Here is a 14630-nt window from a genome sequence, read left to right on the forward strand (position 1 = left end):
TAATAATAATCAACAGTCTTCTCTTTTAAAACTATTTACAAATCAACTGCCCGTGGCTGAGATATTGGATCTTCATTCATGTGTCACACATTGGGAAAACACAAGGAGTTGCATTGGTGTGGTTGACCGTAAAAGGGTTTTGTTGTAAGGAGTTGCATTGGTGTGGTTGACCTTAAAAGGGTTTTGTTGTAAGGAGTTGCATTGGTGTGGTTGACCGTAAAAGGGTTTTGTTGTAAGGAGTTGCATTGGTGTGGTTGACCGTAAAAGGGTTTTGTTGTAAGGAGTTGCATTGGTGTGGTTGACCGTAAAAGGGTTTTGTTGTAAAGGAGTTGCATTGGTGTGGTTGACCGTAAAAGGGTTTTGTTGTAAGGAGTTGCATTGGTGTGGTTGACCGTAAAAGGGTTTTGTTGTAAGGAGTTGCATTGGTGTGGTTGACCGTAAAAGGGTTTTGTTGTAAAGGAGTTGCATTGGTGTGGTTGACCGTAAAAGGGTTTTGTTGTAAGGAGTTGCATTGGTGTGGTTGACCTTAAAAGGGTTTTGTTGTAAGGAGTTGCATTGGTGTGGTTGACCGTAAAAGGGTTTTGTTGTAAGGAGTTGCATTGGTGTGGTTGACCGTAAAAGGGTTTTGTTGTAAGGAGTTGCATTGGTGTGGTTGACCGTAAAAGGGTTTTGTTGTAAGGAGTTGCATTGGTGTGGTTGACCGTAAAAGGGTTTTGTTGTAAGGAGTTGCATTGGTGTGGTTGACCGTAAAAGGGTTTTGTTGTAAGGAGTTGCATTGGTGTGGTTGACCGTAAAAGGGTTTTGTTGTAAGGAGTTGCATTGGTGTGGTTGACCGTAAAAGGGTTTTGTTGTAAAGGAGTTGCATTGGTGTGGTTGACCGTAAAAGGGTTTTGTTGTAAGGAGTTGCATTGGTGTGGTTGACCTTAAAAGGGTTTTGTTGTAAGGAGTTGCATTGGTGTGGTTGACCGTAAAAGGGTTTTGTTGTAAGGAGTTGCATTGGTGTGGTTGACCGTAAAAGGGTTTTGTTGTAAGGAGTTGCATTGGTGTGGTTGACCGTAAAAGGGTTTTGTTGTAAGGAGTTGCATTGGTGTGGTTGACCGTAAAAGGGTTTTGTTGTAAGGAGTTGCATTGGTGTGGTTGACCTTAAAAGGGTTTTGTTGTAAGGAGTTGCATTGGTGTGGTTGACCTTAAAAGGGTTTTGTTGTAAGGAGTTGCATTGGTGTGGTTGACCTTAAAAGGGTTTTGTTGTAAGGAGTTGCATTGGTGTGGTTGACCGTAAAAGGGTTTTGTTGTAAGGAGTTGCATTGGTGTGGTTGACCGTAAAAGGGTTTTGTTGTAAAGGAGTTGCATTGGTGTGGTTGACCGTAAAAGGGTTTTGTTGTAAGGAGTTGCATTGGTGTGGTTGACCGTAAAAGGGTTTTGTTGTAAGGAGTTGCATTGGTGTGGTTGACCGTAAAAGGGTTTTGTTGTAAGGAGTTGCATTGGTGTGGTTGACCGTAAAAGGGTTTTGTTGTAAGGAGTTGCATTGGTGTGGTTGACCTTAAAAGGGTTTTGTTGTAAGGAGTTGCATTGGTGTGGTTGACCTTAAAAGGGTTTTGTTGTAAGGAGTTGCATTGGTGTGGTTGACCTTAAAAGGGTTTTGTTGTAAGGAGTTGCATTGGTGTGGTTGACCGTAAAAGGGTTTTGTTGTAAGGAGTTGCATTGGTGTGGTTGACCGTAAAAGGGTTTTGTTGTAAAGGAGTTGCATTGGTGTGGTTGACCGTAAAAGGGTTTTGTTGTAAGGAGTTGCATTGGTGTGGTTGACCGTAAAAGGGTTTTGTTGTAAAGGAGTTGCATTGGTGTGGTTGACCGTAAAAGGGTTTTGTTGTAAGGAGTTGCATTGGTGTGGTTGACCTTAAAAGGGTTTTGTTGTAAGGAGTTGCATTGGTGTGGTTGACCGTAAAAGGGTTTTGTTGTAAGGAGTTGCATTGGTGTGGTTGACCTTAAAAGGGTTTTGTTGTAAGGAGTTGCATTGGTGTGGTTGACCGTAAAAGGGTTTTGTTGTAAGGAGTTGCATTGGTGGAGTTTGGGTTTAAAACGTCCCAGAGGATATTAATGGGGTCCGACTAGTAATTAAGTGCAAGTTAGGTAGTTAACTTTGGCTATAAAATTGTCCATCTGAAAAGTTTGAATTCCACAAAAATGTAAGGTATTTGCAAATACCTGTCATCTTTTATTTTTATTTTAACATTTCAAACGTGTAAAAAAAAAAAAAAAAAAAGGCTATTGAGCTTACGTTTTGTAAACAGCTCATTTCGGACAAAAAAAGTCTAATGCAATACGAGTCCACAGTCATTATGTGTTGACCTCTAGGACGAGAGAGGAGTCACATGGTCGATGTAGGAGGAGCCATGTGGTCACATGGTCCATGTAGGAGGAGTCATGTGGTCACATGGTCGGTGTAGGAGGAGTCATGTGGTCACATGGTCCATGCAGAATGCCACGATCACGAATCACGATGTTCTAACTATTTCAGGCCTGACGTCAAAAAAAAAAAAAAAAACTGTTTTCTGAAATACCTCATGTTTCTATATCAGTGGTGCTCAATATTTCATGTCAAGGACCCCAAAAATGATATGTAATTGGCCACCGACCCCCATCCGAAAATATCTTGTTCCAGGAACCCCTCAGAAGAAAAGATTTGAGTTAAAAACGTTCGCTCGGAAAGAATATATATTCCAAATTTGCGCCACATTTTCACGGCTTTTCAAAAATAGCAGACCTACAAGCTCATAGCGCCCACTCGGTGGCGCGCTATGAGCTTGTAGATCTGCTATTTTTCAATAGCTAAAGCATAACATAATGCCAACACCAAAAGGGGTTCCCGCCCAGAATGGGTTAAAAGCCCAAAGAAACCACACAAATGGGTCGCCATGCAAAGATCCTTGCAACCAAACCGTTGCGAGAAGACGCATTAATGTGTAGACACATGTAGTCGCAACTAAATCAACCATTGAATTGAACCAACTTGAATCACTTGCGTTGACTTGTGTCGAAATGCGCTGACGTGCAACAATTTGACAAAACACACCGCTGGGACGAATACTAAATAAAATGCCTTTTTGTTGTGTCTCTCGACCCATCTGTGTGGTTTGGGCTTTACTGAGTTTACTCTATTCAGGAGTGGAATTATAATTATTACTTCTTTTTTTTACCATTTTAAACGTTCGAAAAGAAATGTGAAATGCGGGCATTCTGCATATTGAATACTTTTACTTTTGGCACTTTTAAGTATATTTTGGTGACAATATCGTCGTACTTTTATCCAAGTACAATTTTGAATGCAGGCAAACAGAATATTTCTAACATTGTGGTATTTTCTTTTACTTAGGCTAAACATTTTTTTACAACAGTTACCAACTACAGATCTCAAACAGGTCAGAAGTCTGAAGTAATTTGGTTGTTAAGTGTTTTGACACGTCTTAGAATCTTAAAGTCTGTAAAACTTCCTTTTAAAGTCTGTCAGTTTAAATCTCCCTTTTTGTTTATTAGCAGAGATGCTTCATCATACATACGGTAAACCAACCAACAGAAAACATGAATGAAATAAAACGACCCCGATAAAACAATCATAGAAAAAAGGTTTGTTTGTGTCAGTAAGGCGTACTTTAACCAGAGTGTTTATACAGCAGTCATCCATGTCAGGATGGAACAACTCCAGCGCCCTCTACCAGTTCGGTCTCAAACCTGTGATTCTTTTTTTAATCCAGTATACCTTTTTGCTCGTTCGATGGAGACAGGCAGTACACCCAGATATACGCGACGAGGCGCGACAAAAAGGCGCTCGCGGTAGGAGTCTCTTCCTGGTTCCTTTTTAGACAGCTTGTGGATGGAAATGAAGCTCCACCCGTGCTGCAAAATGCCGTGTGGATAAAGCGTTTCCGGTTTTCTGGCCGACACGGCATTTTGCCGCGAATCCAGGAAGAGACTCCTGCCGCAAACGGCTTTTTGTCGCCCCCCTTGTCGCGTATTTATGTGGCTGTACTGCCACGTACTGCCACGGCTGTACTGCCACGGACCACCGCGGCACGGCGTGGTCCAAAACCCAACATGGATCTTTGAGCCGGTCTTTGCGTCGCCTCCCATAAGTTCATTCCTCAACACTGTTTCTGTGAGTCATCCTCACAGTCCGATGGCTTTGGTTCAATAGAATCAATAGAATCATGCAAAAAAAAAAGAAAAAGCTTGTGTTAAGCTGTACAGACTTTTCCAGCGGAAAACGGTGTCCAGTCACATTTACGTAGTACCACCATGCAAGTTTTTCCCTTCCAAACAAACACCACAATTTAGTATCCCATTATTTATTCACGCCTTCCGATTGTGAAGGTGTGAATTAAACGACCCCGGTCGGTCGGTTGGTCGGTACGTACAGCGTTTGGATGGGATTATTCAACCCTTGCCGTAATAATCCAGGCGGACTCTGTCAGTGACTCTCATGTGTTTCTTTGAACCCCTCTGAGGGGGTAGACGTACGTACGTACGTACGTACGTATGCCATAGCAGACAGCGATGCGGACCGAGGGTTGGGATGGGGGGCTTCTGGGGCTGGGGCTGGGGAGTCGGAGGAGGAGGAGGAGGGGGGAGACAGTCCTATCTGCACGACGACGAGCCCAGGACGACGGCGGCGGAAGGCGTCGGGAGGGGGGCCGCGTTGTTGACGACGACGGCGTAGCGAGGGTAGTTGTCGTTGGGAGGCGACGACGACGGGCTCAGCAGCGGGCCGCCGGCGGCCATGAGCGAGTTGTTCCCGTAGGAGGAGGGAGGCGGGCTCATGGCGGGCAGAGAGTTCCCGTTGCTGGGCATGGTGGTGGAGCAGCTGAGCTGCAGCGGGCCGCTGGAGGTTAGCGTGTTGTTGCCGTAGGGAGGCGGAGCATGGCTCAGCGAGCCCCCGGAGGGCAGAGAGTTCCCGTTGCTGGGCATGGTGGAGGAGCGGTGGTGGGCGTGGTGGAGCTGCAGCCGGCGCAGGTACTCGGCGTGCACAGGCTTGTGGCCCTGGAGGACCCGGATGGCCTCGTCCACCGGGAACCACTCCCGCTTACGGCCTGCCAGGGAGGGGGGGGGGGGGGGGGAGACACAGCGTTAAGACTTAACCCGTTCTGATCTGAGATCAGATTCTAAAAATGTCTTCTACATCCTGACAGTTTTCTGAAAAAGCCATGTTTCTATGTCAGTCGTTCTAGTCGTTCTACAAGCTCGTAGCGCGCCACTCGGTGGCTATTGTGTAGACAGACATCTTGTAAATTAAGTAATGCAGATGTGACTCTTGAGAGCGTGAAATGAAACCAAATGGAGCCTTACGAGTAACCGTGACACTTCTTCTGCATCCGATTCTTATTATTTGTGTGAAATCACAAAATAACCAAACTGTATAATAAATCGTCGCTGTCGGGAGGAAACCACCTAACTCCATTTTTTAGGTTTTAGATATTTTTATTATTATTTATTTTTTTACATAAATCATTGAACACCCTTTACGTCTGTGTTTTGGTTAAAAACATATTGAACTAATGTAACTACAAGCTACACGCTCAAAATGCGTCACATCGCGACACATTGTGAGCTTGTAGATCTGCTATGGTCAAATGGTCGAAATGAATATAGGGTTGAAGTGTTAATGCATATTTTGTAATAATAATAATCAACATCTACAAAGCGACTAGTAACTCGTTTTCAAATAAATGTAGTGGAGTAAAAGTACCAATACTTTGATCCGAGATGCCAGTGGAGTGCAGTAGAAGTAAATATTGGATATTGGAAATACTCAAGCAAAGTACAAATACCTCAAACTTGTACTTAATAAATGTACTTGGTAACTTTCCACCTCTGCTCATTTGCTAGTGTAGTAGAGTCTCACAAGCAGTGCAGTCAAGTGACAGCAAGGTTATTACAATGTTTCACCACAAGGGGGCATCTCTTCCCCACATGTTGGCTGCAGGCGAGCAGTGAGATTGACTGTTGGGTGTGTGTGTGTGTGTGTGTGTGTGTGTGTGTGTGTGTGTGTGCATGCACGCACGCACGCACGCACACACACACACGCAGGCACACACGCACTTGAGGGGGTTCCAGGTGGTCCCCAGCTAAATGACAAATGGACCAAATGTAAATGGTAACCAAATGGACCCTTATAGAGCTCTTGAGGGTGTAAAATGAAACCAAACGGACCCTTCATTTCACACAGGTCAAGTGTTACATTATTGTTAAACATCTGCGTTACTTAAGCCATTTTGGGTGGGAACCCCTTTTGGTGTTGGCATTATGTTATGCTTTAGCTATTGAAAAATAGCAGATCTACAAGCTCATAGCGCGCCACCGAGTGTTGTAGGTCTGTTATTTTTGAAGAATCGTGAAAAGTGACATGAAAGTGTTTGAGAACGACTGACATAGAAAAACATAGCTTTTTCAAGAAAACAGTCAGGATTTAGAAGACATTTGCAGAATCGTTCCCAGGTCAAAATGGGTTAATTGACAAGAAATCTACACACAATTAGATTAATTAACAAGAATTGTTATTTTGATCAGCGTGTGTCGTTATCTCTCCTAATGCTACCAACATCAACACAGCATGGAATTGTGGACATATATTCTTTAGTTTTGGGTCTGAGAGGCTAAATGTCATCAAATGGTGAATGTGGCTCACAGGCAGAATAAATAATGGACTTTTGAAAACCACAGTGGAAATCAGGGGGGCAGTCAGACAGATATTTTGTGAAGCCACTAAGGAAATCGGGACTTCCTAAAAGTTCATATAATGGCCTGTTGTGGCGCTGTCATTGGGCCCAAAAAACCCCATATCTCCATAGAGGTCCATGTATTTGGGCCCAACTTCACCTAGACTGTATTACTTAAATAAACATGGTCATGAATACTTTCTGCTTCCAGTCACTAGTTTAAAGTCTCATTTCTCATGTCATAATATTCTTTTTGGAAAATTATGGTCCCATTTATTTAAAAAATGACCATAAAGTCTCGTATGTTCTGAGGGGCGTGGCTACCGTTACAGTCTATGATCGGGAGCCACCCCCCGTTCGAGTCAAAATGAAAAACAACGAAGAAGAAGGGGGGAAGTCCCGCCTCGTTGTCTGGGCCAGCCAATGGGCCAGCTGGGCCCAAACGGATCTAGAAGATGGCAATTTACAATTCAAGGACTGACAGGCTTCATCTTACGTCCATATCAGACCCGGGGAACGCTTTGTCCATATTTATTTACAGTCTATGGTGTAAATGGATGCTCTGGGACACGTTTATATTGGTAATGAGAAGCGTTGTGACCTAAACTGGCCTCAGGCCTGTCGTTTACATTTAGTTAAGTAGTGGGGAATCAAATCACAACGGAATAAAAGTTCATCAACAAATAATTATGATCAAGGTTTTAAGCTCCCGCTGAGCACTGGAGAGAACAAACAGGGTGCCGGTCTATGGAAACAAGCCCAAAAGAAGTGACTATAGGGAACTAAGCTATTTACTACTATTTGTCACTTGCTTGTAGACTACAAGCGCGTCGCCAAGTGAGAAATGTGGAATAATTCTTAAAACATTTTAACAACACAAATCCAGTGGGTCCCCTGGCACAAAATCCTTCCTTTTTTTTTTAGATGTAGGGTCCTTGACATGAAAACGTGTGAGAATCACTCGTTTAAACAACATTAGGAGACATTAAGCCCAAATAAGCTACTACACTTTAGAAACAAGCCCAAAAAACTCGGCGAACAACTTTACAGGAAAAGAAGCACAAAGTGGCTTATAATAAGTGATATTATAAGCGAAGTGACATTACAACATTACAAACAGATAGCTTCTCAATGCACATCCAGGTGGAGGAGGTGCTCGTAGGCAAGGTGTAAAATGCAGGCCAAAGAGAACTTCCCCACATATTATATGTTACATAATAACATGTTGGCAACTCCGGGTCACTGCAGCAAAGCGGTCATACAGTTAGCTTTGTACGGCTGTGTACGTTGCGGTTCTGTGTTGTTTTTTTTTTTAGCCCTAACCGCCAAAGAGAGTAACTGTGGATACCGTTGTCATAGGGCAGAGTGGACAGCGGTTGGTTGATATATGGCCCCAGAGTGAGTTATAGCTAAGAGGCTAAGAGCTTCCAGCCAGCCGCAAAGAGGACAGGCGTGGATTTATGGACACCTATGCATGCCTGCTATGCTACCGTTGCTGCCGGTTTCACTACGATATGCACTATGCGGTACATTCGCACATAAATCTATTGTATATGAATGCCCACACACGACGACACGGTCACATGCTGAACACTCGCTGTGTGAGAGGAACCTGTTTACTTCAGCATCACAGCCAGCCACTGCAGACCGGCGGGTGTGTCTGACTCTGCATAGAAGTGTGTATTTGCATTTAGGTCTGACGTCGAAAAACAAAAACAAAACGGTCGCTCTGAAAGAATATATATTCAAAGATTTGTGCCGCATTTTTAAGATTTTTCAAAAATAGCAGACCTACGAGCTCATAGCTTGAGCTGAGCTTGTAGATCTGCTATTTTTCAATAGCTAAAGTATAGCATATAATGCTTAGTTAAAACACCAAAAGGGGTTCCCGTCCAGAATGAAACCATGATGTAAACAAGTCTTAGTGCTTTTTCTTCTGGTTTTATCCTCGTAGCGGATTTTGTATTGACCTGCACTTTCGTTTGTATTCACGGTTTGTAGAATGGTTACAGTTCCATCAATCAAAAGAACGTTATTCATGCTAAATTAACTAATTAATGTACTGTGTGGTGCACACACACACACACACACACACACACACACACCCACCCACCCACCCATCAGTGAAATATCATATTTACCAATGTTTACAGAGTCCTCCCAGGCGTCCAGCGTCTCGGTAACGGTCAACACGTAGACGTACGTCCGATGCTTGCGGTCCTGGTTTTGCTTTCGGGACAGAGGGGAAAAGAAAGTTATTATTATTATTATTATGCGTTAAGATCTAATCGATCGGCCATCGATTAGTGATCGGCCTGATATTCACTCCAAACGACTCCATCGGTGATCGGCAATTTACCCAATTTGGACAAACCGATCTTTTACACCATTTTAAGTGGTATAAAAGTCAATCGGATATATAGTATGATATCGTTTTGCATCTTTTGTGACAGGCCTAAACCTTCTCCCCTTCCTCCCCACACAAGAACAGTTTTGATGTGGGTTTTTTGACATACAGTATAATAATATAGGAAATATTCAATGTATTAGGGACAGTGGTGATTCCATTGACTAGCTCACCGAGTGCCACGCTATGATCTTAGTAGATTTACTTTTTATTTTATTTTATTTTATCGTGACAATGTGGCGCAAATCTTTGAATATGTATTCTTTCAGAGCAATGGGGGTCCACGGCCAAATACAGAACATTCTGGGGGTCCTTGACATGAAAAAAGTGGAGCACCACTGACATAGAAACATGGGTTTTTCAGAAAACTGTTTTTTTTAGAATCGGCCTCAGGTCTAAATAGGTTAAAAAAGCAGCATCAGCAACAGCATCCATGCATTATTTTCCTCGTTGTAAACAATGCATTCCTACATTCTTGCATTCTACATAGCAATGCACTGACTCCCTTTTTGTACTTTATGAGCTGACAGTGACATACTGTACAGTAACAGTGTCGCTTTAGGCTTAACTTAAGACTTTGTCTCTCTCATAGCAGATCTACAAGCTCGTAGATATAGGGGTATTTTCAGCACATGACACAGTCGTACAAGGTATAATATCTGGGTTTGGCTTTAACCCATTTTGACCTGAGATCAGATTCTACAAATGTCTTCTACATCCTGACAGTTTTTTTTTGACAGCCACTCGGTGGCGCGCTATGAGCTTGTAGATCTGCTATTTTTCAATAGCTAAAGCATAGCATAATGCTAACACCAAAAGGGGTTCGCGCCCAAAATGGGTTTTAATGACGTGTTAGTCAGTGTTGTCCGGTTCAAACTTCCCCTTACTTAAACACTCACTGAAAAACAACCTTGTCAAAATGTGTTGTTATTATGAGATTTCCCGTTCCCAAGGTCCGAGGTTCCCGTCCTGAATGGGTCAAAGCCAAGCGGCTTTGACCCATTCAGGACGGGAACCCCTTTTGGTGTTTTAAGCATTATTATGTTATATACTTTAGCTATTTGAAAAAATAGCAGATCTACAAGCTCATAGTGTGGCGCCAAGTGCGGCGCTACAAGCTTGTATAGATCTGCTATTTTTGCAAAGACAATTGCTTCTGGGGGGTGGGGGGGGGATCCCTGAAATATTTTCAGATGGGGGTCGGCGGCCAATTACATATAGTTTCTGGGGGTGTTTGTCGAACCACTGACATAGAAACATGAGGTTTTTCGAAAAACTTAAAAAAAAAACCCAACCTTTGTAGCTTGTTAAAAGTATCTCCATTATGTCATTTCATAAATGTGCCGCTCAGGGACCACTCAAAAGCCGGGATCTGTTTTTCTCCAGCCGCACAACAAGTACAGTACGCTCTCATTTACTGTACACACGCACAGCGTGATGTTCCAAACGGCGCTACTACTACTTGACTTGAGCGTCCAGCGATAACCAACGCGTCGGGTACACGCGGTACAGTACAGTACAGTACAGCACAGTACATTCCACGGCCAATCGACACTTACCTCAAATACACCCAGCAGACGTCCCAGCTTGCCCTTTACACCGGCCTGAGAGAGAGAGAGAGAGAGAGAGAGATAGAGAGAGAGTTATACATCCATATAGGAGACGTTGGCTTTAGGCTTTGGAAAGTTGACATCTGACAGAAAAAGCACAATCTTTTCTTTTTTTTATAGTTTCACAAGATAGTATTACTCAAAGTGTTAATGTAACACGGCTCTGTTTACAACACCATTGTTTTCTATTCCTTTTGACATTAAATATTTATTTGTACATACATTGTTTTATCTCGATTGTCTTGTTCCTACTTTTTGTTTAATTGGCAATGTAAACGTATGTTTTCTCATGCCAATAAAGCTCCTTTGAATTGGAATTGGAATTGAATTGACAGGAATGGAAAAGGGAAATCATCAGAATCAGAACCATCTCTTTATTGTCACATCACAGTTTTAACATACGTAAAACAGTGGGTGATTATTTTTCTGATGTTCCCGTCGTGCAATTTTTTCCAAGAAAAAAACAAAGGGAAGAAGAGAGGGAGGGGGGATTTGAAGATCAAGGCAAGAATGATGTATTTTTTGTTTGTTTTGTTCCGTTCCACACACAGCACACTTGTAGGATCTCTCAGACCCGACGTAAATAAAAGTATTCTGAAATAATATATATTCAAAGATTTGTGCCACATTTTCACGATTTTTCAAAAATAGCAGACCTACAAGCTACCTACTTGTAGATGTGCCATTTTTCAATAGCTAAAGCATAGCATAATGCTAACACGAATGGCTTAGGTAATTTGCAAATGGCACGGCCGTAGGGTCTCCCTTATTTACAGGCTGTACAACCAAAGGGGAAAATAATTTCCCACAAGAATTGCGACGGTAGGTCACGTTCACTATGAACACCTGCATCTCCCGGCCGTTAGTCAGTGTCACGCCTCCATATATGGTCACGCCTCGTGACATCACACCTCCATAATTATATTATGGTCAAGTTGGTCACGCCTAGAAGGGAGTTTCTCCGTTCTGTGATATCTGTGATATACGTGCGAGCGAGCGCGTGCGCACGTGTGTGTGTGTGTGTGTGTGTGTGTGAGACGTGTGTGTGTTTGACCGACTACAAGTCCCCTGGGGTGTGTAGAAGGTGGACAAAAGCACTTTATTTTTCTGTGGCATTTCTGGTTTTAAATGTGACGGCAATTATGGTGGTGGGCGGTGTGTGTGGGGAGGGGGTGATCTCTATAAGCAGCACCAAAAACAAGTGGAAAACACGACTCAAAAGGAAACGCTGCCTGTATTTTATGCCAATAATACAAGATGAGTTGTGCAACTCCTTTTCACTCTGTTTCTTCTCCTCTGAGGGAGTTTATATGGGCTACTGGGCTTGGATTTGGTGTGACCGACTGACCGTAGCATACGAGGCAGGGCAAAAGGAACCGGGCATTACGTGGTTGTAAAGCCGCAAAGGTTCTGAAATGGAAAAACAAAAAAAGACAGCGATGTATAGCCTACAATAAAACAACAGACTCTGTTTCAGGGGCAAGGACCCTTACTCTATGCTACCTAGAGCAGTGGTCCTCAAAGTGTTTTTGGTCAGCTTTCTGTGTTAATTAAGCATTTTGCATCTGCAGACCAAAGATTGTACAGTAGTATGCCTGTATGCACACGGACGCAGCGAGTATGATCATGCTTTTAGCCTAATTGTAAATTAGTAATAATATGTGCGTGTGTGTTGTCCCAGCACACCACACACACACACACACACACACACACACACGCGTAAGTGTGTGTGCAAGTGTCTCAAGTCGCCTACGATAAACGGATTTGGAAAAACTCAATTATCACCTTTGCATGACACTTTAAAAAGTTAATTAATCTAAATTCCACTTGCAGTCATCGAGTTACTGCGAAGACTCAGCCCTATATACTGCTCTGTGGTGTTTACTTCACTGCCAGAGCCTTAGATATAGACAGAGTTACGCAAACTGCGTTCACATCATGGGGCTTCAGTCCAATGGAGGCTCTCCTCCGTTGTCATGTTGCACACATGCTTAAAATACAATGTTTTGGGCCGATCAAATAATTAGTAAGAAGAAAAACTAAACAAATAGTGTTGTATCCTGCCATTATATACTGCTGTGTGGTGTTTAGTCACTGCTAAGACTCAGCCCTAGACTGCTCTGTGAGGTTTAGTCACTGCTAAGACTCAGCCCTAGACTGCTGTGTGGTGTTTAGTCACTGCTAAGACTCAGCCCTAGACTGCTCTGTGATGTTTAGTCACTGCTAAGACTCAGCCCTAGACTGCTGTATGATTAGTCACTGCTAAGACTCAGCCCTAGACTGCTCTGTGAGGTTTAGTCACTGCTAAGACTCAGCCCTAGACTGCTGTGTGGTGTTTAGTCACTGCTAAGACTCAGCCCTAGACTGCTGTGTGGTGTTTAGTCACTGCTAAGACTCAGCCCTAGACTGCTGTGTGGTGTTTAGTCACTGCTAAGACTCAGCCCTAGACTGCTGTATGTTTAGTCACTGCTAAGACTCAGCCCTAGACTGCTGTGTGGTGTTTAGTCACTGCTAAGACTCAGCCCTAGACTGCTGTATGATGTTTAGTCACTGCTAAGACTCAGCCCTAGACTGCTGTGTGGTGTTTAGTCACTGCTAAGACTCAGCCCTAGACTGCTGTATGATATTTAGTCACTGCTAAGACTCAGCCCTAGACTGCTGTGTGGTGTTTAGTCACTGCTAAGACTCATCCCTAGACTGCTGAGTGGTGTTTAGTCACTGCTAAGACTCAGCCCTAGACTGCTGTGTGGTGTTTAGTCACTGCTAAGACTCAGCCCTAGACTGCTCTGTGAGGTTTAGTCACTGCTAAGACTCAGCCCTAGACTGCTGTGTGGTGTTTAGTCACTGCTAAGACTCAGCCCTAGACTGCTCTGTGAGGTTTAGTCACTGCTAAGACTCAGCCCTAGACTGCTCTGTGAGGTTTAGTCACTGCTAAGACTCTATAAACTGCTGGTCGGTGATCAGGCGGCTCAGACTTCAATTTCAACACTTTTGACCATTGGCTATCCTTCAAGCCAATGGGGAGACGTTCCCCCAGCGCGCACACGTACACTCCCCTAGTCTGGAAGGACAACAAATGAAGCCGGAATGCTTGAACTGGTAATCTCTCTCTCAGCACGCATGCATATTGATGACCCCTGTTGAAGCTCTGCCTGTGGGTCCACTTGGTTAGTTCAGCGACCGCCACCGTTCACCACCATTCTATTTGGATGCAGAAGAAGACGGCCTCCTCGTCTCCCCAAAACAGCAATGGCGAAGGTGGTCGCGCTGATCGGATTAATCACTGGCTAAGAGTCTTTATAGAAGCGTTCATATTTTAGACTCGCGGTCACGGGGAAGAGCTATCGAGCCACTAAACACAGTCGCTTTATTTATCCAGTGTGATTTGAAATGGAAAACTCTTTAAAAAAAGGCCTAGAAAGGCCTCATCCACCACGCCTTCATCGGTTTTCAACGCATTGAGGCTGAAGGGGAAGCAATCGAAAACGGAGCTGCCGCTCGACGAGAGCTTTGATTAGCGCTAAGCCAACTTTATAGGTTTATCATTAAATAAAGCGCTAATTAACACGTTAAATGGCGTTGTTGGCGGTGTGCGTTAAAGAAGTCCTTATTGCCAAGGATGAGTTAAGTTTCTACGGCAATTGTTTGCTCAAATAAACGGATTACTTTACCATACATGCATTCGTATAACAATTTGCCACTTCACCCACACACTCACACACACAGGGCCCCGACACCTATGACAGTTATTTATTTAGACTCACCAGTCACCACCAAACACACTGATCACATTACTGAGAAAAGCACAGTCCCCCCCCTCCCTCCCCCCCCCCCCCCCCCCCCCCCCCCCCCCCTCCCTCCCCCCCCCCCCCCCCCCCCCCCCTTCACACCCGTTCCCTCTGAGTG

At 43.8% G+C, this 14630-nt stretch overlaps 1 protein-coding gene across 3 annotated transcripts in view; it reads right to left on the reverse strand.

Moving 5' to 3' along the window:
• LOC310853589 (diphosphoinositol polyphosphate phosphohydrolase 3-beta-like) overlaps positions 1–14630 on the reverse strand; it is a 113380-nt gene that overhangs the window by 81077 nt on the left and 17673 nt on the right. The window contains exons 3-6 of one of the 3 annotated variants that reach the window (XR_014568812.1): positions 10674–10718; positions 8849–8936; positions 2839–5081; positions 2330–2768 (exon numbers count right to left, since the gene is read on the reverse strand). Coding sequence is in view for 1 of the 3 variants with exons in the window: in XM_083757972.1 (XP_083614098.1) it covers positions 4630–5081; positions 8849–8936; positions 10674–10718 (585 nt within the window). In the remaining 2 variants the exon portion in view is untranslated. Of the gene's footprint in view, positions 1–2091; positions 2769–2802; positions 5082–8848; positions 8937–10673; positions 10719–14630 lie in introns of those variants that run through there. The other 2 variants (XR_014568813.1, XM_083757972.1) reach the window with 2 other exon arrangements.

Source organism: Protomyctophum parallelum, assembly GCF_964188405.1.
Source record: "Protomyctophum parallelum genome assembly, chromosome: 22".
Classification (NCBI taxonomy): domain Eukaryota; kingdom Metazoa; phylum Chordata; class Actinopteri; order Myctophiformes; family Myctophidae; genus Protomyctophum; species Protomyctophum parallelum.